This window comes from Salminus brasiliensis, chromosome 2, assembly GCF_030463535.1.
Source record: "Salminus brasiliensis chromosome 2, fSalBra1.hap2, whole genome shotgun sequence".
Lineage (NCBI taxonomy): Eukaryota > Metazoa > Chordata > Actinopteri > Characiformes > Bryconidae > Salminus > Salminus brasiliensis.
Window position 1 is genome coordinate 12,636,677 of NC_132879.1, and position 26,032 is coordinate 12,662,708.

At 40.4% G+C, this 26,032-nt stretch overlaps 1 protein-coding gene across 2 annotated transcripts in view; it reads left to right on the top strand.

The window, feature by feature from the left end:
• Positions 1 to 321: 321 nt before the first annotated feature.
• Positions 322 to 26,032, top strand: part of gabrb2a (gamma-aminobutyric acid type A receptor subunit beta2a) — an 82,850-nt gene continuing 57,139 nt past the window's right edge. For both annotated transcript variants that reach the window (XM_072667948.1, XM_072667955.1), the window contains exons 1-3: positions 322 to 471; positions 597 to 688; positions 1,834 to 1,901. In XM_072667948.1, coding sequence (XP_072524049.1) covers positions 398 to 471; positions 597 to 688; positions 1,834 to 1,901 — 234 coding nt within the window. In that variant the 5' untranslated portion in view covers positions 322 to 397. The remainder of the gene's footprint in view (positions 472 to 596; positions 689 to 1,833; positions 1,902 to 26,032) is intronic.

Genomic DNA, 26,032 nt, shown 5'->3' on the forward strand with positions numbered 1-26,032 from the left:
TAATAATAATAATAGTTGTTGTGTTTTCAGTCAGCAGCTCTATTATGTTGTGACCTTTCTGCTGAAGTTATGTGAGTAGTTATTCAAGAGGCTCTTCATCCTCCTGATTTAAGGCTGATCACGTTTTCGCTCCTGTGCTCGGTGTCTTTACGTACTTCACCCCCTTTAATTTCTCCTCCGCAATGCAAACTGCTCATCCACCACCACCACCACCTCCACCTCCACCACCACCACCACCACCACACCACCACCATCATCATCATCATCATCAGTCGCTGCTCTTTGATCTGGAGGCGCAGTGTGCGCATGCGCGCCTCATTGCCTCCACTGCGCTGGACTAAGTTGGACGTGCGCTGCCTTCGCCAGGTCCGAGCCCCCCTTCAGCAGAACTGTTGCAATGGAGAGGCTGAGAAAAACACAGTGCATCTTCCTGCTGTGTCCTCTGATCATGACTGCCGTGTGCGCACAAAGGTAAATGGACCGCGGTGCCGTTCGGATCCGGACACGTTGAAAAAATGTCATGTTTGCTGCCTGCGTGGGGAATTCAGAGCACTTGCATGCATCTCGTCTCATGTAACGTTGCATTTGTGTTACAGCAACAGAGACCCCAGCAATATGCCAGTGGTCAAAGACACGGTGGATAGACTCATGAAGGGATACGACATTCGACTGAGGCCAGATTTTGGAGGTAAGGCATCCAGGAATTAAATGCATCTCCAGCATCTCCAGCATCCCTCCCTGACGTGCAGCACATACCAAATGACTTATGCAAACCTTATTCATTCATGACAGTCACGCATGCGGCGTGCGCGCACGTCATTTTCCCCCAATTTGCGTTTTTGCATGGGACAAAACTTGCTCTTTAAGCCGTTTTTGCATATTTTAAGCTCGCGTTTATGAAACGTATGCGATCGTCGCCGTCGTTTGGAAAACGCTAGTCAACAGTTAAACCCGTGTAACCTGTTCGGCTGAGGACGAGGGGCTGCGTTTAACACTTACTAGTGGATTCACAGTTTGTGTTTCTATTCCCACCCGTATTCCGGCACGCCACGCCCCTTGCTGCTGCCATTGGCTGGTAGTGGCCTGCCTCTTGCGCTCCGATTGGACGGGAGTTCGTAACTTACAAACAGGCTTTGGTTCTAGAGCGGTGGGACAGCTTGTTAGGGAGCACTACTGACCAATTGTCGAGCTGGGGGCGGGGCTTGTCATCTGCGAAGCGTTCTAGAGCCACGGGACTGTTTTTGAGCTACCAGTCTTTTACTAGTGCAGGAGGGGGCGGGGCTTGCCGAGAGAACGCTTTGCGTTCTAGAACGGCGGATTCTTGCAACGATCAGCAACCAGCCAATCGTAGCGTGGGAGGGGCGGGGCTTGTTGCAGACAGCGCTCTAGAACGTTTTCACCGTTTCAGGTTGTAGTACAGCAGACAGCAAGACAGAGCCCGCTTGAGCAATCAGCCAATCGTAGCGCGGGAGGGGCGGGGCTTGTGAGGTAGATTGGGCTCTAGAACGGTTTCACGCTTTTGGAATCTGGAACGGTGGATTTCTGGCGAGTATGAGCAACCAGCCAATCGTAGCGCAGGGGAGGCGGGGCTTGGCGGAATACGGGTGGGAAAAACAACCGAAACGCCGTATTTGTTCACCTCCAGCCGAATTGGGGTTTGTAGCAAAATCAACAGTTTTCATGCGCAGTGCCACGTGAATGTGGGGTGCTGGGGTTTAGCCAGAGTCTAATGAGATGGGCTCATTTGGCCAAGGCTCGCTTTACTCTGACACTGATTGTGCTGCGCTAGTTTGATTATTTTTGTGGTTAATTTGCTGGGCTTCTCTCGTTTAGGGGCTCCGGTGGCGGTGGGGATGAACATAGACATTGCCAGCATTGACATGGTGTCCGAAGTAAACATGGTATGTAACACACACCAGTGTTTTTTTCTTCCCCCCTCTCTGTTCTTATCCATAATAGCCAAAGCAGCTGATCCAAACTGATATCTGGTTTTTAAGGACGTCAGTTTTAGTGTTTTTTTTTTTTTCTTGTCCAGAATGGTCAAAACTGATCTCTAAGATTTCAAATAGATGTCCTGGGATTGTCATTAGGCTCCAGAAGGTGGATCTTTGGTCCTAAAACACAATGCTTTTCATGATTATCGTCCTATCGTCTATAATATCAGATTAAAAGTGATCTGTTGTTGTAAAGATGTTAAATAGATGGTTGTCACAACATTGGTATAAGCCCTAGCAGTGTTGTTGTTCCATGTCAGAAGATTACTGTAGTACTGAGGTTGTCATAAAGATGTCATGAGCAAAAACACAATGTTCTCTACCCTCAGTTCAGTGTGGTTAAAATACCTGCTAGAAAATAGCCTGTTGTCATAAGTACGTCAAAAGCATGTCCTAAGCTTGTCATAAAGCTGTCTGGAGAATGTCCTAAGGCTGTTATAAGGCTGTCATCAGCATTACCGTTGGCATTTTGTTCCAAAACACTGCGCTGTCTGTACTGCGTTCAAGATGATGGCTCATAATAGCTGATCCAAAAAGATCTCTTAACATGAAGATGTAAGAAGGATATCGTAAGGTTGTCATAAAGATGTCATAGGCTTTAGCAGTGTTTTCTGGTTTCAAAGGCAGGGTTTAACCTGATCAAAACAGGTGTTCTAAAAATGGTCTCTTATCCTACAAATGTCTGGAGATGTCCTAATGCTGTCCAAAGGCTGTCACAGTGGCTGATTCAAAATGACCACCTACTATATGTGAATGTTATAAGGATGTTGTAAGGTCTTTATAAAGATGTCACGAAGATGTCGTTAGTTTTAGCAGTGTTCTGTGTTTTCAGAACCACAGTGTTCTCTATGAATTGTTAGTTTGGTCAAAATAGTTCAACTAAATCTGATCTGTTGGCATAAGAATGTTTGACGGATGTCCTAAGGCTGTCGTAAGACTGTCATAAGGCTGTCATAAGCATTAGCACTGAGGTTTTGATCCAGAACACAATGATGTTTGTCCTCTGTCCAAGATAATGGATGAAATGCTCATCCAAGAAGTTTACGTACCATAAAGACATGAGGATGTTGAAAGGTTGTCATAAGGATATCAAAGGGTATTCATGAAGTGATCATAAGAATATCACAAGCTGTTATTTAGTAGTATTTTTGGCTACTAAAACATGGTTATCTTTATCCTTTGTTCAATTTGGGCAAAATAGTTGATCTAAAAATGGTCTCTTGTCATTGGAATGTCAGAAGGACGTCCTAAAGCTGCCATAAGGATGTCATAAGGGTGTTTTAAGCTTCACCTGTTTTCTGTTCAGTGCATGCAGATTATTTTATCTTAAAGTGGTCTCTTTGTCATAACAATGCCAAATGCATTTCTTTAGGGTGTCATAAGGATGTAATAAGCATTAGCGTTTCAAAATGTTCAAAATAATGGTTGAAATTCGTTGACCCAAAATGATCTTTTACCATAGGGATGTTGTAAACATATCATATTGTCTATCTTCCGGTTAGTGCAGTCACAATAGATGATCTTAAAATGTCATAGGAATGTCTCAGGGGGTCATAAGGCTGTTGTTAGCATTAGCCCTGAGGTTGTGTCCATGATAATGGATGAAAATAACCTAATCTAAAGAGATATCTTACCATAGAGATGTCAGATGGTTATTATAAGCTTTAGTAGTATTTTTTGTTTTTAAACTGCAGTGTTCTTTATCCTCTGTTCAGTGCAATTAAAGTAGCAGACCTAAGATTGATCTCTTGTCATAGAAAAATGTTTAAGGCATGTCATAAGGCTGTGATATGCATTAGCTTTGGGGTCTCTGTTCAAGATGAGGAATCAAAATTGCTGATCCAAAACCATCTTCTACCATAAGCATATCCTTAACATTGTCATGAAGTTGGCATAATGATGTCCTAAGGTTATCATAAGGATGTCCTAATTGTTATGAAGGTGTTATGGGCTTCCAGAAACACGACGGTCCATCCTCTGTACAGAGCAGTCTTAGCGATGTCCTAAAATTGCCATAAGGCTGTCATAAGGCTGTCATAAGGCTGTCATAGCGCTATGATTTTGTTGACGGTGAATGGAATTAGCTCATTTAAAAGATCTCTTACCATAGAGTTGCAAACTGTTGTTTTAAGGTTGTCATAAGGATGTCATGAGGTTGTCATAAGGCTGTCATAAGCGTCTGCAGTGTTTTTGGGTTTCAGAACCTCAGTGTTCTCTATTCTGTGTTCAGTGCAGTCAAAACTGTTGATGTAAAACTGGCTTCCTGTCATAAGAATGCTTAAGGCATGTAACTGGTTGACTCACGGATGCCATAGGGATGCCATAGGGATGTCATACGGATGTCATAGGCTTCAACAGAAAGCAGAGAGCTCTCTGTCCTCCACCTGTGATGGCCAAAAACATCTGAGCGATAACTGATCGGGTGTCATAAGCCTGTCATAAGCTTTTGCATAAAGCTTGATGGTATTCCATTCACGCCGACCCCGGAGGCGCGTGCTGGCGCTGTGCGCGGAGCTCGCGCTACATGATGATTTTGCAAAACTGCAGAAGTTCATTGGCATGCCTGTGCGGAGAGTCTCCTCTCTGCGTTTCGCAGCCACGGTGTGTGTGTGTGTGTGTGTGTGAGAGAGAGAGAGAGAGAGGAGAGAGTCGGTGCGTGTGTGTGAGTGTGGGGAGGCTCCATTTGAATTCTAAACACACACACACGCATACACACACACACACACACACACACACACACACTGACGCACTCACACGCTCTCACACTCGCACGCACTGGCTACTGCATGTCTGTCAGCGTTAGTGATATGGACACAGCAGCAGGACGACCTGCGCCTGAGCGCACAGACACGACAGACAGGACTGGACACTGCTCGACGCTTCTTTTCGCAAAAACATTTTGTAGTTCAAGGTGATCCTCCTTCCTCAAGGAGAACCTCTTCACGTGGCAGAGCTGAGCAGCCCACGTGGGCCTTTCATAAATGATGTATATTGTTTTGCTGTTTACTGACACGTGTCATTCAGTGTCTCTGAACGGGTCTGAGTCTTTACAGACCCCCACCCCCCTCCCATTTCCTCCCCCCAACCATCCCACATACCGAAACGTCTGATTTAATTTAGCAGCGTCTGTAAAGAGGACATGGAGAAAAGTTGACTCGTCCAGCAGCGCCCCCTGTTGGCCGCAGACCGCCACGACTCCTGTAATCATAAGGAAATATGTATGGCTGTGGAATGAAAGATTTATGTGTCCCATTGATTCCGGCTTTATCATTGCAGTGAGCTGATGAAGCAGTTTAATCTCTGAGAGAGCGAGAGCTTCACGTTTCATTTACTAATAAATGAGCTGAAGGCCTTGGTTTATTTCTTAATAATGCCACTGAGGGGTAAACACGGTGGGAAAAGGCCCAATTAAACGGCATGTGCATCTTTCTTATATATATTTAACATTTTATTTTCATTATTTCTGTTTTTGCAAGTGTTTGTCTGAAATATCCCCCCTAAAAAGGTTTTTTTTTTGGTACTACATAGAACCATTTACTGTACGTTTATTTCAGTACTCACATACGGGATGTTTTCCATCATAGAGAAGAACCATGTAGCCACTTATGCTTCCTAATGGTTATTTGAGTTGTGGCGGTTCTGTAAGGGTGTTCTTTTGTAAAGGTAGCAAATATATATATGGACAAAAGTATTGGGACACCTGCTCGTTCATTATTTCTTTTGAAATAAAGGGCATTAAAAAAAAGAGTGTTTCCTGCTTTTGTTGGAGTAACTGTCTCTACTGTCCAGGGAAGGCTTTCTGCTCGATTTAGGATTGTTATGAGGATGTGATTGCACTCACCGACTAGAGCGTTAGTGAAGTGAAGATGTAGAGTGATTACCACCAAACGTCATCTTCAACTCCTGAACTCATCCTAGAAGTATCGGATGGAGCATCATCATTCCAGAGTGCACGGCTCCACTGCTCACGTCTGACATTAGGCATGGTGTCAATAGGTTAATGTTTATCTGCTCCAGCTCCAGAGAGTCCTGTTGTATTGGCAATACAGTACAGGGACTAGTCAAGCTGCCTATGTGTGCATTTGCACACACACACACACACACACACACACACACACACACACATATATATATATATATATGCTCTGAAAGCTAGCTATATAACCTAGTTTGCCTTCGAAAAATGGTTCTCATGTATGATGGAGAAACTGATGTGGTTCTTTTAATAATCATTGGGCTGGGCTTTGATTTCCCGTCTGGGCAGTCACACCACACTACACTGACAGGAGTTATTGGGCAAGACTCTTAACTCTACACTCTCCTACCTGTGTAACATGATTCAAATGTAAGTCACTCTGGAATATGAGTGCCAGGTAAGTGCCATAATCATAAGTTGTACCACGGCATGTTTACATTTATGGTCTGGCGATACATAATTTATACCAGGGTATCACAGGATTGACATACTGTGATTGCGGTGGTATTGATGTATTTAATAATGATATAACAATGATAATGATAACAGACAGAAAAAAGAACCACATACAAGGCATTTCCCACCATAGAGAAGAACCATTTCACTGCTTAAGCATCCAAATGGCTTTTTGAGTCGTCATGGTTCTCTATAGAACCCCTTTATTTACTAAAGAAGCACAGTTTACTGATTTCCCTGCTCGAACAGACCTACTACACCTGGCACATAACTCACAACAGGTGAGTTGAATCAGGTGTGCAGGAATCTGGCCCTCCAGGACCGGAATTTCCCACCTCTTCCCTATGCTTTTATAAATAAAGGTGCTTCAAAGAGTTCTTTGAGCGTTTTCCAAGAAGAACCAATAGTTTGCACAAGAGATGTGTGAGTGAGAACCGTTACAGGCAAGTGATGGCTCTTTATATCTTTAAAGGGTCTTCACACTAACAAACTCAGTTCTATAGGAAACCAATAGTGTTTTTTTTTTTCACTCAAAGAACCCTTTGTAGCACCTACATTTTTAACAGTCTATGGTCAAGAGTGCTCTACGTTCTTCTACATGTGTAACATGATTCACATGTAAGTCACTCTGGATAAGGGTCTTCGCCATATGCTGTAAATGTAGATTGAAAGGTTGGGTGATACATCATCCATACCTGTGTACCATAGTGACATACTGTAACGTAAATGTAGGGTTTAATGAAGTGGGAAACATGGATTCATTTCCAGCATCTCCAGCAAAGCACACTCGGTTACAATCTCCATGCAGTGCAGTTGAGATACCACGGCCTGCCATACCACCGTCCATATTCACATTGCTCAGTGGTAGCTCAGTGGTAGCAGTATCCCAAGCTACAACCATGTATAGACTATAACTGCTAGGCCCTGTTAAATAGGCACTGTTGCTTTTAGGGTTACAAGCAGAATCAAAAACCTGGTGGAAAACTGCAGTGTGTGTAATTTGCTGGATGCTGGAGAAAAAAAACAAAACATGCAATCCATAAAATTCCATTAACATGAAAGAATCAGTCAGTTTTCCTTCTGGGAAGATTGTGTTTTCTGTCGGGTTGAAGGGGAATTTTGCGGATTTTGCACAATTCAAAAGATGTAAACAGAGTCATTCAGAGTGTTTTGATGCGCGGTGGAACACTGAATAGTATGGATACATCTGTGTTTACCAAGGTTCAAACGATGTAAATATACCCTCAAAGCAGGTCTGACGAGTGTGTGTGTGTAGGAGTCTCATCATCAGTGGGCAGCAGCCTGCATTGGGCAGTTTACACATCAAACCAAGTGGACGAAAATGATCATATACTCATGATTTCTAATGATTTACGTGCCAAATGTAAAACATAAAAATAAGAAATATGATTATTAAAAGTAGTAATATGTATTGATATATATCGCCTAATGGCATTTTCCCATTGTTTGTCACAGAAATTCTTAGTCCTATCTGCATGTTGCTACAAACACTTTAGCTAAATCGATCAGTAACAAAAAGTGTTATGCTTATTAGGAAGAAGGTCTCAAAAAGCCAAGTAAAAAATCATCAAATAGCAATATTCATAATACACACTGAAGTAAAATCACTTCATTTTTAGTAGGAGTTTCTACAATGTGACATTCTAGTCTGGTAGATTTAGTTCAGTAGAGACTTTTCTTAAAATGACTGTTTTATAGTGTGTTTAATATTTTATAATCAAGTCTTATTCTTCTCCCTGACCAATCAGCTCCCAGCTCCTTTACAACACTGCAGTCAGGTCACTTCCCGTGTGTGTGTGCGTGTGTAGTGGTACACTCTCTGGACTGATATCTGTGGTTGTTGGTCTACTGGTGTGAAATAACTGGTTTATAGTGGGTAAGTGTGTGATGATTGTTTTTCTATATTGTATGTGTGTGTGTGTTAGCATTAGGTTTAGCCTCCACTAGGTTCTGGATGCGTTCTTCAGGGCTGGTTTAAAAGCAGAGAAAGGCGTGCGGTTCTCCCGTTGGTAAAACAGAGCGCTCAGTCATGGTTTTAAAAAGTTATGATATTATGACCTGTTTTCATGTTGCAATATAAAATAGTTCCACACTGGCACCTCAAGGACACTGAAACCATGGCTAAAAGTAAGGCTCAGAACTGGATTGTGATTAAAACACTTAAAACACATGCTGCTACATCTTTTTTGGGAGCTGCGTAGCCTTACTATGACCAACATGTACCTCTCCAACCTCTCGTAAACAATAAATCAGGCCTCAGGCAGCGAATTCGGACCCAATTTGTGTTATACTTTTCTGTCACGTAGCTGTTAGAGGCATTCAGATTTTTTTAGATGTGTGGTTCAGTTCACCACCACATTTCTCTTTAAAATTTGCAATTGCAATTTCAGGGCTCCTTTTGTATCTAGAACAAAACGAATGTGTCCAATCAGAACAGACGGAATTTGGGTTTGTAGATCTACAAAGCTATGTAGAGTAGCCTAAACGTAAACTCGTACTGTTTATCAAGTAAAATGAAAGTACACCAATCATCCATAACATTATACCCACTCACAGGTGGAATAAAAAAACATTGATTATCTGGCTACAGTGGCATCTGTCCAGGGGTGGAATCTGAATATTAGGCAGCAAGTGAACAGTCAGTTCTTGAAGGTGATGTGTTAAAAGCAGGGAAGCTGGACAACCCAGTTTAGCATGGGCCAAACACTGATGGCTAGACGACTGGGTCAGAACTGGGTCAGACAGTGTACCTTTTACCAGATACCTTTAGTAGAAGTGCAGAAATATCTGGAGCAAAAACAGTGCCTAGTAGAACTACACTGGACCTTCGTACCACATCCAGCATCTAATCGATCCAGGGACTAATTTATTTGGTAGTTCTAGGCTGAAGTGAAATGTTAAAGCTGTAAAGCTGTTAAAAAGCATACGCAGCGTCCAAGAGGTACAGCAACTATAGAAAGCAATTATAGCTTAATAAAGTCCATAGACAAAAAATGGTTTGTGACACTCTGGATACGGGATAATAGTACAAGTGTACGTCCAAATATGCATAACTGAGTGAATGTAACTGGTTAGTATGTGTAATATCATCAGACACTATGATGTGATGACGTTAAATGGTGTTGCTCAGCACTGGACAGAAGGTGAGAGTAAACCTCATGGTAGTGACACACCATGGTTTTGGTTTACTGTGGTTCTGGAATTTGGAGTGAGGTTTATTCAGCAGTGTAGAGCTGATGTTGATGGACTCACGGCGTCATAAGCCCCCTGTAGCTGTTTCAGCTTCGTAGCACAGATCTCACAATAACCCATAACCTCAGACCCCCGGGTGAAGAGACGAGAGCGAGAGAGAGAGAGATAGAGAGCGAGCGAGAGAGAGTGAAGAGGTGTTCTTTTGACCTTTACTTCCCTGCGTCTGCTGAGAATACAATTTCAAAGATCATAAATCATCATTATTTTTACAGTCAATTCTATGAATATCAAATTCTATATTGGATATTGGTATAAACAATAACAGTAATAACAACAATAATATCTAAATGTGAAATATGTGAAAACAAAATAATAATAATAACGACAACATTATTGTTATTAATATTATTATTATTAACAATAATAATAATAATAATAATAATAATAATAATAATGGGATGGAATTATTTGTAAAAAAAACCCATATATATATATATATATATATATATATATATATATATATACACACACATATATATATATATATATATATATATATACACACACACATATATTTATATATATATATATATATATATATATACACACATATATTTATATATATATATACACACATATATTTATATGTAATATTAAAGTAGGTTACAATAATAAAGATCAATAATACATCATTTACACTTGTTTTTGTTTTTAATAATAGGTTAAATATATGTTTATATTTTTATATAAACATATTTATATATTTTATATATAAGTATGATAACGTTACTGTAGCATAGAGGGTAACAACACCACCTTCCCAATAGCTGTTCCCCTGCAAGCACACCACACTATTGTCCAAGGACTCTTACACCAATAAGAGTCCTTGGGCATTAAGACTCTGGATAAGAAGTGTAATGTACTGCAGCAAGGAATTCATTTTATTATTATTATTATTATTATTATTATATTTCTAGTAGTAGTCATTTTAGTCTAGATTAGGAACACATTGAGTAAGAATATGATCAGACAGATAGTCTAGTGTATGTGTGTGTTTTCAGAGCTGCTAAAGGTGTGTGAGCTTGATTGCAGTCTGTTAAGGAAGCGCTGATGAACTTTTGAAAGCCCTTTGTTAGCCATGTGTTTTGGTGGAAACCTAGAGATTTTATTAGCCAGAAGATAAAGATTTAAAGCCTCTTTGGAAATAAAGCTGATCTCTGAGCTCCTGCTTTCTAAACAGTGAAGCTCTCTCAGAACGCAGTAGCTGAGAGGAACGACTGACAGGGCTTACCGTCAAAAAATGATGGGGTCAAACGTTCAGGTTTACCTCTCTCTCTCTCTCCCATCCTCCTCTCGTTATGCTTCTTTGTGTCTCCCTTTCTGAACATCTGCTTTTCTAGCATTTCATCTGAAATATTCTGAGTATTAATTGGAAGTTTGTCCTCCCTCTGCTGCACTAAGAGCCTCTACTCTTCTGGGAAGACTTAACACTAGATGATGAAAAATTGAGGTGAGGATTTGATTGCATTCCACCCCTCTCAAGAGCATTAGTGAGGTCAGGAACTTATGTTAGATGATAAGCTCTGGCACTTCAGCCCACCCAGTACATCCCTCCAGAGAACACAGTTCCACTGCTCTACAGCCCAGTGCTGGGGTTCTGTATACCCCTCTAGCGGACGCTTGACACTGGGCACGGTGACCTGAAGCTCAACGTGGTCACAGCTGCCCCTGAGCGTCCCGCTCTATTGGTCAGTGCTCTTCTATAAGACAGGCTCAGTGGAATGGCTGCGTCAGCAATAGGGGTCACCTTAAAGCAGCAGAATTCAGGGATGTCTGGATACTTTTGGACATATTTTATATCGCTTTCTCTCTCTCTCTTTTGCGCGCACTCTCTCTCTCTCTCTTTCTGAGTGGATCTCATTAGTCCAGTGCGGTGCTTTAGCTCTAGACAGCTGGATGGCCTCCCAATTAAGAGCAGAACAAATGCCGCAGGTGGAGGGAGAGCTGCAGGCCCTGCTGCCTCTGATACACTCCCTCTGGGGGCTGGAATTTATAGAGTGTAGCTCTCTCTCTCTCTCTCTCTCTCTCTTTACTCTCTCTCTTTTTCTGTCTTGTTATTTTTCTCTCTCTCACTCTCTTTCCCTCTGCCTCTCACTCTTTCTCTTTCCCTGTATTTCTCTCTCTCTCTCTCTCTCTCTCTCTCTCTCTCTCTCTCTCTCTCTCTCTGTCTCTCTCTTTATCTCTTTATCCCTCTGTCTCACTCTCCCACGCTCTCTTTTCGCTTTATCTTTCTCTCTCTATTTCTCTTGCTCTCTCTGTCTCTTCTGTTACTTTGTCTTTTTATCCCTCTCTCTCTCCAATTCTCTCTTGCTCCCTTATGCTTGTTATTCTCTCTCTCTCTCTCTCTCTCTCTCTCTCTCTCTCTCTATGTCTCTTTTTCTCAATCTTTTGCTCTCTTTCTCTCTTTTTGTCTCTTATTTTCTCTCTCTCCTTCCCTCAGTTGTCCGTCTCTCTCTTTCTCTCATTAGACAGGGATCTCTCTCTCTCTCTCTCTCTCTCTCTCTCTCTCTCTTTTTCGTTATTCATCTCTTGCCTTTCATTATTTTCTTCATCTCTTCTTCTATCTGTCACCCCGCCCCACTTTCCCTCCCTCTCTCCCCGCCCCTCTCTCTCTCTCTCTCTCTCTCTCTCTCTCTCTCTCTCTCTCTCTCTCTCTCTCTGATGTCAGCATGCTTTTCCTTTTTGGTGAAGGTAGCCCTGCATGACCAAAGGTCAGCTGTGGTGTCGGGCGATGTGAATCCTTGGGCCATCCTGTGTTCCCTCTGCCGTCGAGTCTTGACATTAAAATGGAGGCTATTTTTGGAGGAGGCAAAGGCGAGACGGCTCCTTCTCTCTCTTTCTCTCTCTCGCTCTCAGTGGTGAGCATCTCTGCTGACTCATAGGAGTTTGGAAACGCAAATGGGACATTATGATAATATCCTAATCGATCTCCTCATGCTCCTCACCATGGATCTGCCGCTGGGCAGAAGTCCAAACGTCTAACAGCAGGCCAACCCAGCCTCAGCAGTTCCTCCAGCTTTATCTCAGACTAGCTTTCTGGGATGCATTGTTCCATAATCCCTCTCAGTATCTTTACTACAATGTGAAATCTTAACTCTAACATCAGACAGTAAACTCACTCACATCAGTTTGATTTGATATGCTTCAATATGACAAGTTCAATAAGCAAGAAAACAATAATGACATATTCCAGAAATCCCTGATCCAGAGTAAGAGCCACAGGACAGTCTTCTCAAAGCTGGTCAGACTTCTAAAGACCAGCACACACTGATCCCACATTTCTCAATAAATACCCATATTCATATTCCAACAAGAACCGACTGACCAAGTGTACCGTTATAAATGAAGGAGAAACACACTGAACTGAGAACAGTCTAGAACAGTGTGAATAAGTGGCGCACCTTCCTGAGCAGTGTGAAATGGTAGAGAACATTTTAGAACCGTGTGAACAGGGAGAACATTACAGATCAATCTGAATGAGTGATGAAGTAGAGAACCTTCCTGAACTGTATTAATTAATAAAGAACATTCTCTAGAACACAGTGAATGAGAGAGAACATTCTACAACGTTGTGAAAGGGTAGAGAACCTTCAAGAACCGTGTGAACATTCCTGAACTGTATTAAATGGTAGAGAACATTCTCCAGAACACAATGAATGGGAAAGAACATTCTACAACTGTGTGAAAGGGTAGAGAAAAGTCTAGAACCATGTGAACAGGGAGAACTTTCCAGATCAATCTGAATGAGTGATGAACATTTGTACATGAGTAGAGAACCTTCCTTAACTGTATTAAATGGTAAAGAACATTCTCTAGAACACAGTGAATGGGAGAGAACATTCTTTAAAACACAGTGAATGGGAGAGAACATTCTTTAGAACACAGTGAATGGTACAGAACATTCTCTAGAACACAGTGAATGGGAGAGAACATTCTACAACTGTGTAGAAAGGTAGAGAACAGTCTAGAACCGTGTACACAAGGAGACCTTTCCAGTCAATCTAAATGAGTGATGAACATTTGACTGTGTACATGAGTAGAGGACCTTCCTGAACTGTATTAAATGGTAGAGAACATTCTCTAGAACACAGTGAATGGATGGAACATTCTAAAACTGTGTGAAAGGGTAGAGAATCTTCTAGAACCGTGTGAACATTCCTGAACTGTATTAAATGGTAAAGAAGATTCTCTAAAACACAGTGAATGGGAGAGAACATTCTAAAACTGTGTGAAAGAGTAGAGAACCTTCTAGAACCGTGTGAACATTCCTAAACTGTATTAAATGGTAGAGAACATTCTCTAGAACACAGTGAATGGGAGAGAACATTCTAAAACTGCGTGAAAGGGTAGAGAACCTTCTAGAACCGTGTGAACATTCCTGAACTGTATTAAATGGTAGAGAACATTCTCTAGAACACAGTGAATGGGAGAGAACATTCTAAAACTGTGTGAAAGGGTAGAGAACCTTCTAGAACCGTGTGAACATTCCTGAACTGTATTAAATGGTAGAGAACATTCTCCAGAACACAGTGAATGGGAGAGAACATTCTCTAGAACACAGTGAATGGGAGAGAACATTCTCTAGAACACAGTGAATGGGAGAGAACATTCTTTAGAACACAGTGAATGGGAGAGAACATTCTCTAGAACACAGTGAATGGGAGAGAACATTCTACAATTGTGTAAAAAGGTAGAGAACAGTCTAGAACCGCGTGAACAGGGAAAACTTTCCAGATCAATCTGAATGAGTCATGAACATTTGACTGTGTACATGAGTAGAGAACCTTCCTTAACTGTATTAAATGGTAGAGAACGTCTCTAGAACAGTGTGAATGGGGAATGGACATTCTACAAACTGTGTGAAGGGCTACAGAACCTTGACATATGACACAATAATAAAAAAATGTAATGCACCTTTTGGATCACGCGCATTTATGCTAGTTCTGCTACCAAATATGGACAAAGAGCATAATACAGAAGGCCTTGTCTTACTCCTACGACTCACAGCACTGCACTGACTCGACACACCTGATCATCTGATGATCCATCCCAGTGACTCTATCCCTTCATCAGCTGTATCGGGGAAATGACTCCAGAATTAGCTGGAACTGTGCACAGCTGTAGGTCACTAGCAGGACTGAGGAACACTGCCTAAAGAAGTCAACGTTACTATTGTTGTAGGACACAGATAGGCTGTTTATATGACAACAGATTTTACATTAAGCGTAACGTGTCTCTCAGTGTAAGCAACATGCTAAAAAACTAGCCCTTATTTATTATCCACCAGCACAGCAGTTTCAGACGGCATCTTTCAATAAAGGTCACAGGTTTTCTAGTAGTTTATTGTTGAGAAACAAAGGAACCAGATTGCAGGAGCATTTAACCGCATAACTAAAGACACTAAATGACTGAATGACTGAAGGCAACAGAGAGAACAGGAGGTAATTCCAGCAAAGCATTTTCCCCAATCTACTGTTCCATATGGACCTGGATGAAATTCAGCTGTAGTGGAGTTGAAATTGGCTCATGTTTCAATACCCTTATTCCACTCTTACTGTTGGGACTATTATTTTGAAATTTTTTTAAATATCCAAATAAATATGACATCATGATGTCCTTCATTACTGATGTATTTGTTAAAGAAGAGGAATCAACGCAGTGGATCAAAAGGATAAAGATCTTTTTGGTGATGTTGCTCATGAAACCGTCTATAGGGAAAATACTAGAACACTGTGAATGGATAAGAACATTCCCTAGAGCAGTATAAATGGGTAGGGAACATACTGGAACACAGGTGACAACGTTCTCTAGAACAGTCTGAATGGATGGAGAACATTTTAGAACTGTGTGTATGAGTAGAGAACATTCTAGGACATTGTGAATATGGAGAACCTTCCATTCTAGAGATCACTCTAAGGGTAGCCCAAATGGGAAACTTAAGGTTCCACATTAGCCCCACATATGGATCCCCACCAGGGGCGGTAATGGGACCAGGAGGGATTAAAAAAGGCCCTATCTGGGTTGTACACTGCACATGGGGCCTAGATGAGACCCATGTGAGATTAAGGTGGACTGTAATGATTGGGCCCATTTGGAAAGCCCAACTGGGTTCCAGTCACAATGTATGTACAAACCCACTCCATGCCCACCTGGAACCCACCAGGAACCCACCTTGCCCACGGTTCACCCATGTGAGCCCACCACATGAGCATGTTAGCTAGGGTGTGAATGGATAGAGAACATTCTAGAACACTACATCTGTGAGAACATTCTCTAGAACAGCCGGAATGGATAGAGAACATTCTAGAACAGTGTGCATTGAGGAGAACGTTCTCTAGGGCGCTGTTTATTTGGGGGATGGGGGCATTTTTCCATCAGTCACACTTGTGTGCAGGTATGCTGCGCAAACTCAGTGTTTGTTGGAGAACGTTGGGTTTATGTGCTCTGGGCTTTGGAGAGCTTTGCGATGTTCTCCTTGCCTCAGTTTGCTGTTGTGATGTCCTGAACAGGAGCCTCTGAAAGCATAATTAGTCCCTTTTAAAGGAAGAAGGGTCCAAATAGACTTGTCCTAGCTCACCATGGGGTAAATAATTACCGGGGCGGAAGTGTTGCCTTTATAATGATCATTATCTTGACGAGCATTAATTCCTTATGTGAATGAGAGGTGTGGCTGTCCGTGCAGAGGGCAGCAGGGCCGGGAGATTTGTGTACATTCTGGACAAAATAGCTGTTAATTGGTGATGAGTATAAGCTCGGCTTGCGCTTTTATCAGATGCTGGGTTTGTTCGATTCCAGATGAAAAAAAGTCTTGTGTTATTTTTACTTATTGTTGCTATGACAACGCCTCTCCACTCAGAAAGCGTGAGGTTTAAGATGGCTCATCTCTCTCAGATGCATTTTTGAGTGTATAGATATTGATTCTCCAGCTTTTGACTACGTTTATCTCCCTGACTTTGCCCGCTCCATGACCTTTGCTCTCCTCTATCATTTTATGTACCCCCACTTTAGGCTGGTGTATATAAAGCCTGGGTGTTTGTGAGAGCTTTATGTTCTGCTTTATTGATTAAATACTAATTAATACATTTCACAAAAGCTCAGAGCATCTCTCCCCCTCTGTTGTGAGTTGATTTACAAGGGTTTTTATGTCCAGCATGTGGAAACAGTGCAGTTGGAGCTTCAGAGATATTCTAGTTACTGGCTGTTAGATCTAGATCTAGAATTATTTAATAATTATCCTCAATTATTCAAAACCCTACTCTACATTATTCAATAACTACCCTAATTTATTCAAAACCTACTCTAAATTATTCAGTAACTATTCTAATGTTTTTAGTAACTACTCTAAACTATTCAGTATTTTTTTTATACATTATTCAGTAAGTACTAAAACAATTCAGCAACTACTCTACATTTTTCAGTAACTATTAAAATTGTTCAGTAACTGTTACAACTTATTTAGTAGCTACTAATAGCTACCTCGGATTACTGTTCTATTTTTTTCAGAAACTACTATAAATGATTACTCATAATAGTTATAAATCTATTAATCAAGTACTAAAGCCATTCAATAACTATTATACATAATTCAGTAAATGCTAAAAATGATTTCTGTTACTATTTTATTCAAGAACTCCTAGAAATGATCCAGTAACTACTATAAACTATCCTGTAATTACTACAAATTATTGCTAGTTATAGTTGCAGTTATTATTCAGTAAGTACTAAAATCAATTAACAACTATTATAAATTATTTAGTAACTACTATAAATGATTTAGTTACTATTCTAATTGATTAAATAATTCCCATAAATTATTCAGTAACTCCTACAAATGATCTAGTAACTACTAAAATTATTCAGTAACATTTTAATCATGTAAAATTAAAGCTACCTTTTCTTCAAAATAGGCTGAACAAACATTAGCAAACTTACTGACTAAGAGATACAGTGACATACACGACACACACTCACTCAGACTAATTAATGCTAAATCAACAGCTTTTAGATCATTACAGAGCTCTGCATAGGCTTATGAGTATGCAAATAAAGCAAACATATAAACAAACACATCTCGGTTGTAGTATAAGCATAAATTTCCTAAATTGAGACACACATTTAATATTAAACAACTGGCATTTCTGTCTGACACAGCAAAACTCTGATAGTTAGCCAGGCTGTACATCAGGTATTTAGCTTTAGACACGTCTTAGCTGACATTAGCACACTGTCATGTATTATCTTTAAAACTAGCAGAGATAATGAGACGGCGGTCTGTTTCCAGTCTGTTAATGTGCCATCTCTATTAGGGCAATTAGGCCATTTTATCAGAAAGCGTTAAAGCAGCTGTAAAACTCAGAGCTCTCTTGGGGCTGGATTGAGGGCTAATGCAGTCACTGCCCTGCAGAACAACCATCAGCTTTCGCCCCCTCCCCACTGTGTCCTCTACAACCAATGATATTAAGAGGCATGTACTTAACCAGTCCACTGCAGCTATTTAGAGTATAGAGAGAGAGTCAGTTAAGTCATAACTGCATGCTATGATACCGCCACCAAGTCTTCAATTATCACGTTCGTGGATCAAATACTGCAAAAAAGACCTGCTTTATTTATTTCATTTCTTTAATTAGCTGGAGTCCCGCAGAGATGAGAATAAATAATGACTTATTTGAGGTTTCAGAAAGTAAATGTTTTGAAGGGGAGATGGCATGACGTTCCACGCTTATGAGCCGTGTGCTCAGCAAGTGTAATTGCCACTGGATTTGGTTCCTGGCACCCCAAACGGAGGCGTCCCTGTATGCACACAGTGTGTCAGTCTTTAGCGGGACTGTCCTGACAAATTACGCTGTCATTCTGCTACAATCTCAGTTTGAGATATTGATCCGGAGGCCGTACGGCTGGCACACGTAGTTCTGGGATACTGCTCAGGACTGCTGGCTGCCCCTCATGCCCTGGCATTTTCAAAACGAGGGTGTTCGCTGGAGAGGCATCGACGTACACTGACCGGCCATTTTATTAGAAACATCTGCCTCTCAGCGCTCATTTGCCGGTGTGAGGTTTAGGGCTGACACAATTAGCTGATGACACAATTCGACTAAAAAACATTAATAATCAGTTAAATCTACTGCTCTTTCTTGCAATTTGAAACAGAACCTGGTGCAGAACCTGGTCCATTTAAATGATGTAATGGTGTTAATAAATAGTTTTAAGGATCTCTGGTTCATTTCTTCCCAGTGAAGTATTTTAGAAACTTTGCTTGCTTTGCATGGTCTGTGACTATTCAATTAATCTCTTTCTCCCATCCACCTCGCGGCTATCCCAGGGCAACAATGGAAATCGAGTGGTTGAAATTATTTTCCTGGTTAAGCCTGTTTCCACAGGAGTTATGATAGCACATTTACACTCCACATAGTGAACTAGATTAGCGTGTAGCATCAGAAATTTATTTTTTGTAAAAAGAATGTATGGAGTTGTTCTTGATGGATGCACTATGTTTTTCCTTAGCGAGTGTACAGCTCATTCAGAGTGCAGTTCTTTTGGTAAGCAGTTACTATTATTTTAATTTAAGAAACAATACAACTCGATTGATACATGAATTAAAAACTATTTATGGGTTGCCACCAACAAAGAGTAAAATCATTTGTTTCGGTTTCATTTCATTTGCATTTAGAACAATTACTTCATTAATCATCAAAATGATTGCTGGATTGGGAAACAATCCTCTAGCCCTTCCTCACTGGTTGGTTTCTGTATGAGGTGGATGTTTCTAATAAAGTGGCCAGTGAGTGGAAGTACAAGGTAGGTGTTTGTAATATAGTGGCCAGTGAGTGGAAGTAGAAGGTAGGTGTTTGTAATATAGTGGCCAGTGAGTGGAAGTACAAGGTAGGTGTTTGTAATATAGTGGCCAGTGAGTGGAAGTAGAAGGCAGGTGTTTGTAATATAGTGGCCAGTGAGTGGAAGTACAAGGCAGGTGTTTGTAATATAGTGGCCAGTGAGTGGAAGTAGAAGGTAGGTGTTTGTAATATAGTGGCCAGTGAGTGGAAGTACAAGGTAGGTGTTTATAATATAGTGGCCACTGAGTAAAAGTATGTGGTAGGTGTTTCTAATAAAGTGGCCATTAAGTGAAAGTATATGGTATGCGTTTCTAATAAAGTGACCAATGAGTGGAAGTGCAAGGTAGGTGTTTCTAATAAAGTGGCCAGTGAGTATAAACACAAATTGAATGACTTGTATGGTTTGTAAAAATTGTGCTTGTGTCTCACTCTTACAAAGCCCTTAGTCATCTGTCTTAAATGAGCGACACCCCACTGATGGCAGCAGATGGCAGAAATCTCTGTGCTCATGTCCGAGTCCTTGCATAACTCTACTGGTTAAAGAGGAGAGGGGGGTGGAAACAGAGGCCAAATTCACTCATTTGAGTGTGAGCCCGCAGACTTAGTGTGTTTGCGCCCCTGTTTGGAATCCATTGATGTCAAAGGAGAGTAAACAGAGCCCAAAGAGGCATCTGCTACCATCTGTGACCAGAGTAATTATTCAGCCATTCTGCACCAAAGCCAGGAGGCAAGTTCCAGACCCAGGTGTTCGCCAGTGTGGCATCTGCACTCACAAACAAAATACACAAGACAACAACTATATTCAGCCTCTGTTTTCCCAAACACTGAAGAAGCTCTGCTCTTTGCTGTCGTTCCCCGTTTCTGCTTTATTATCTACTGCGGCAGGTTTATTTATTTCTTTTTTTGGATTCTGTAGTTAATAACAGTTGCGTGGCATATGGTATGTGTAATTTTCTTGCTGTTTCTGTTTTATATTTGCTCCCTGGTGAACTCCGGGATGTAAAAATGAACGGAGGCGGAAAGCTGTGCATGTAGAAGTCTTAAAAGTTATCAGAAATGCGCATACATTCTGTTGTTTTTTTATTCTCTGCTGAAAGTATAGTCTGGCAAAAAGTATAACTTAGGTTCCTTTACTCCAGAATGGACAAAAGTGCAGACTTTAGGATGGCTTTTACGACCATACTTAGCTTTGCAGGGTGCATTTGTCTTCATAGATAACAGTATATAGATATCAGTTTGTCAACAAATGCATATGTACAGCTGTCCATGAGGGGGTGCTCAAAGCATGATTTGCAGTAAACGTGAATAACACGCCAACCCTGTAGGGGGAGCTCAATAGCAAAACATACCGGATAATCATGTGTTCAGTTATCATTGTAATATAACTCTTTTATACGCTAGAATTAAAACAGCTTTACGTGAGCAGTGGTATTTTCTGCCTGTGAGCTCCCTCTACAGTTAGGGAGTATATTTCACTTTCACACCACTGCTGTAAATACAAACACATGCATTTGTTGACAACTGGTAGTAAAAGAGAGTCGGGTTCTAATGAGATGTCTTTTACAGCTCCACCATAGTTCCATAGTGCAGTTAGCAGCTTCCCAGCCCGTAGTGGCAATGACAGAGACACCATTATTCATGTTAATGTCGGTAGAGTATTAACATGATCTGTAAGCTGCTATAGTTACAGTATGAACTGAACTACATAATGCAATGAACTGGTATGTGTTGATGAACTCAGTGTTTGGTTTGGGTGCTTTACATTAAGCCGTATTTAAAAAACAGTCAAGGTTAAAACTTTGGTGTGAAAAGGCGGTGCTAGCCTGAATGGGAATATGTAAATATGTTGGCTTCTGGTTGGTTTATAGGGTTGTGTGTCTCTGACATCAGCTTGTTGTCAATTTGGTGGGTAGCCTTTCCTGGAAAAAATGTATAGATATATAGATAGATAGATTTACCATCTATCAGAAGTGCAAATAGTGACATTGTGCAAATATAACACATAAATATAAATATATACATAGAACTATAAAAATAATAGGTACAAAAATGGCAGTACTGTGCAGTGACACCGAAAGTGGCAGTGTAGTGCAGTAACACTATTTTGTAATATTCTGCATATATAGAACATATAAAGTGCAAAGTAATAATAATGAATAAATAAGAAACTATTGACATATGAATAGTGCATCATAAGTATAATGAGGCAGTGGTATAGCCAGTGTGGGCTGGGATTCTGTGCAGTGTAATAGTTTGTGCCTGTCAGTGTTATGAGGAGTTCAGTAGTGTAATGGATGTTGGGAAGAAGCTGTTCCTGAGAAGAATGAACAGATTCTTTTTATTTCTATTATACTGCTAATATTATGGCCTTATATACACCAACTTCCAGTGTAGAACTGCAGACTAGTTCCAATTTGCCAAACTGTCTGATATAAAAAATATAAAAATATAAAATTCATCGACAGGTATAATCATCCACATGTTCTCCAGCCACTCAACAAGTTTTACTTGTTTTATGCTTCTTTTCCTTCTTCTTTTTTTATTTTTTTATTTTGTTATTTTGTTTTGTTAGACGATATTCTGCCTCAGCTTTCTGTAATTGGTTCAAAGTCCGACCCATTCTAAAAATGGGTTTTCACACTGCAAACAAACCATGGTTCAGTTTGATCTTGACTGAGACCACTTCTTTTGGTTGGATCAAATTTTGGTAATTTTTGCTCGGGCCGTGCTCCAAGACAGCTTCCACTTGATCGTTTTCCAATGAGCCGTGGTTTTCCATGTTTTCAGATTTTCACTTTTTGACTCTGACACATTGTTCTTTACACTGTATGAGCCTTTCATAATAAACAGAACAATGTAAACGCTCCAACATGACTTGGAATGAAATCCTTTTACAATGACTTTCATGGAAATATAAGGAGGTTTTTCCTCCTCCTGTAAAGTTGCATTTTTGTGTGACAGCTACGAAATATTGATTTGCAGCCCTCTAAATGCTGAATGGAATGGCAGAGCAGCTCGTCTCAGTGTCAGTGGATTGTAGAACAGTGTGTTCAGGTGGTACTGAGTGTACTGTGTGGTAGGGGGGAGGAGGGAGTCGTGTATATCCTGTGGAGAGTAAGTGGAGGCAGGAGAGAGTTTGTTGCCCCAGGGCTGCAGCTGCCCGGGCCCCAGGGGACTCAAGCTTGAGAGCTGCACGCGGAGGTGGATGCACTCCTATCACTCGCCACAAAGTGATGAGAGCAAGTGTTCTCTGCTGTCTTCATGAGCTTGACTCAACCAGCGTCTATAAAGGGAAAGCTGTGGACATCTGCAAGTGTGTGGGCCTTTCATTAAGCATTCATATGCAGAGTTTCTTTTTTTTTTTTTTTGAAGCAGTGCTTCATATTTACATTAAAGCCCATATTATATGTACTTTTTGTGTTTTATTGTTTTCCCTGAAAGTGCACTTCCATTACGGTTCTAGGGCTTTATCTATAAAAAGGCATAATTCATTTTTACACCACCATTTCCAACCTTTCTTTAAGGCCAGGATGAAACAGTGTTGTGTGAATGTGTGTGTTGAATGAATGTGGTGTTACCGCCCCTATAAAGTACTAGAGTATCTGGACAGGGTTTGTTTTAAATGGGGGTGGGTACTGTCATATTTTCCACAGGTCATCTGTAATGTTTATGACCTATAGGAATAGAAATCTTGCTGTGTACAACCAAGGAGGGTGTGGCTATTCAGGTGACTACACACTGTCATATAAAAAACGTTCTGTATGCAATACATTCAAATGTTTGGTTCTCCAAGAATATGTGTAGAAAATACAATGGTTTTATATTACATTACATTTCGATGCTTAAGTGGTTCTTCTAGAGTTTGTTTTTAACCAATGGGATGTTTAAGTTCTCCTGGGGTTTCTATGGAAAACAATAGTTCTATACAGCCTCTTGGATGCTTAAGTGGTTCTCATAGGGTTTGTAGTAAAGGCAATGGTTCTGTATAATGATTTGGATGTTTAGGTGGTTCTAAAATGGTATTTTGGTAAAAGCCATTGTTAGGTATTACCATATGGATGTTTAAGTGGTTCTGCATATGGTTTTAATAAAGACAGTGGTTCTGTATAACCATTTGAATGCTAAAGTGGTTCTCCAATGTGTTTTTTTTTTAGAAAGGACAGTGGTTCTGTATAACTATTAAGATGCTTGAATGGTTCTTTGCCTGGATAAAGTTTTTTATACATTAGTGAAAAACCATTTGTGCTTCTATAAAGAACCTTATAGAACTTCTATATAGAAGAAATTGTTCTTTATAGCACCAAAAGTGTTCCTCTATTAAACCAAGTCAAGAGAAAGAACCCTTTTCAGTACTACAGACAAGCTCTTTTGCTAATAGTGTACAAAACATGCCCAAGCAACATGCCCCTTTAATTGTAATAGTACGGCTTAAACCACTTACCTAGCCATCTACCCTAGTTATTTCTATTTTTATTATTATCTAAATATATTCTGTCTTTGAGCATGTTCATGTGTTTAGTTGTGCACTTGTGGTATTATAATACATATTAGCTTGATTTAGGCCAAATAGAGTAAAACTAATGTTTGTTTGAGTGTTTACATAACTCATTTTGCACAAGATGAAGTATTGATTGCGTATTTTGCAGCATGTCATTTTGCACAGTATAACCTTGGGTTATTTTGCATTCTTAAAGCAGTTAAAAGACACTGGAATTTGTATTTGTCAATATGACTGACACAGCGGATACAAGACTGAAATCTCTGACATAGTCTGGTTATAAGTCTGTTACCCCACCTTCCAATTTGTACTGCCATATACAAAAATGGTTCTTTATATAGTTGTGGTCAAACATCAGTCCAAAGTATACATTTTATCATTATTATTAATATTATATTATTATGGTGGTGCTAAAAGTTGTTTTTATCTGCCAAAATGTCTTCTCAATGTCCTCTTAACTTCCCATTAGTGATCATGAATCACTACAGCTGGTAGTTTCTCTGTGGACACATAAAAAGAGATTGTTTGACAGATCTTGTAGGATTGACCAACACACAAAATGAAGGGAAAGTCCAAGGAACAGATCTGAGAAGTTAGAGCCATTTCTAAACAAGCCAATTACCCAAGATCTGGAAGAAGACTAAAATTGTCACCCTCAGCTAAGAGACAAATGGTTGGTCAAGAACAACCCAAGAACCAACAAGGCACAAGCCTGCTATTAACTAGAAACTGCTAGATCACCGGTGTTACTAGCTACAGCCACCATGGACTGCGAGACTGCTGTCCAAGAAAGAAGCCTTGCTCCAAAAAAAATGACATCTTCAAGCTTGACTAAAGTTGGAGGCTGATCCTATGGTAAAAAAAGCCTTCTGGAGAAAAAATGTTATGGTCAGATGAGACAAAAATGTTAGCAGGAATAACTCTTCCAACTATTAAGCATGGTGGTGATAGCGACATTCTCAGTGACTGTTTAGGACCTGGTACATTGCAGGAAGTGGGTGGAATAATGAAGAAGGATATAACATAACCTACAGTAACCAGTACAGTGAAGCCAAGCATGCATCAAAGGTGACCATGGAAAGGATAAAGCAGGCTTACATTAAGCTTTCGGAATGGCCTTCCCAAGACCCTGACCTCAAATATGTGGACTGTTCTGAGAAGTTGGGTCCGTGCCAGGAAACCAACACATTTAATTAGACAGTCAATTCTGCCAGAAGCTTGTTGATGGCCAATGAAAGCACCTGGTCAAGGTGCATCTATTTTTGAGTTCAGTATAATGTACATGCTTAAAAATAAAGGTGCTTCAAACCACTTTTGGTTCCATAAAGAAGCATGTTTTATTTGTGATGTGTAAAAGGGGAGGAGCTGATGAACTGGTAAAGAGCCTTTACATCAAGTGAAGGTTTTTCAGACATTTTAAAGGGTCTACATGCATCTGTTTTACAAACATGGTTCTTCATAGAACCAAAAGTGGTTCTTCCATGGCATCACTCGCCATGTGTGCTGTACACTCATTCTGCCCCGGGAAAGGTATAGAGGTTATTAAAAATGGCTCTACCATCATAATGAGCCAACAGACACTTGCTAGACCATGTAGTGCTTTAAATGTGTGAGTTAGGACTTTTATTAGATACTGGCTCACAGGTGGTTTAACTCAGTGTTTGAGCCCAGTTGTAGCTGAATCGTATTAATATTAGAAAAGTGTAAGATCTCATCATTTTTATATCTCTCTCCTACATCTGAGAAATCTTTCAGCAGTCTGTCAGTGCAGAAGGAGAACGCAGGATTTTCTCATTTGTCTCCAGACCGACTTACAATTAAACGCTGATGTTAATCTCCTCTTTTTGTCTGATGGTTGGAGTGGGAGAGGGGGGGTGGGGGGTGTAGGAGAAATACAATAATGAGATCTTCGTTTTTTCTCCTGATACAAAGAAAAGTTAATTTTAAAGACATTTGCTCTCGGGTTGTGTTCATGTAAAACATACATTAAGACACATTACATGAG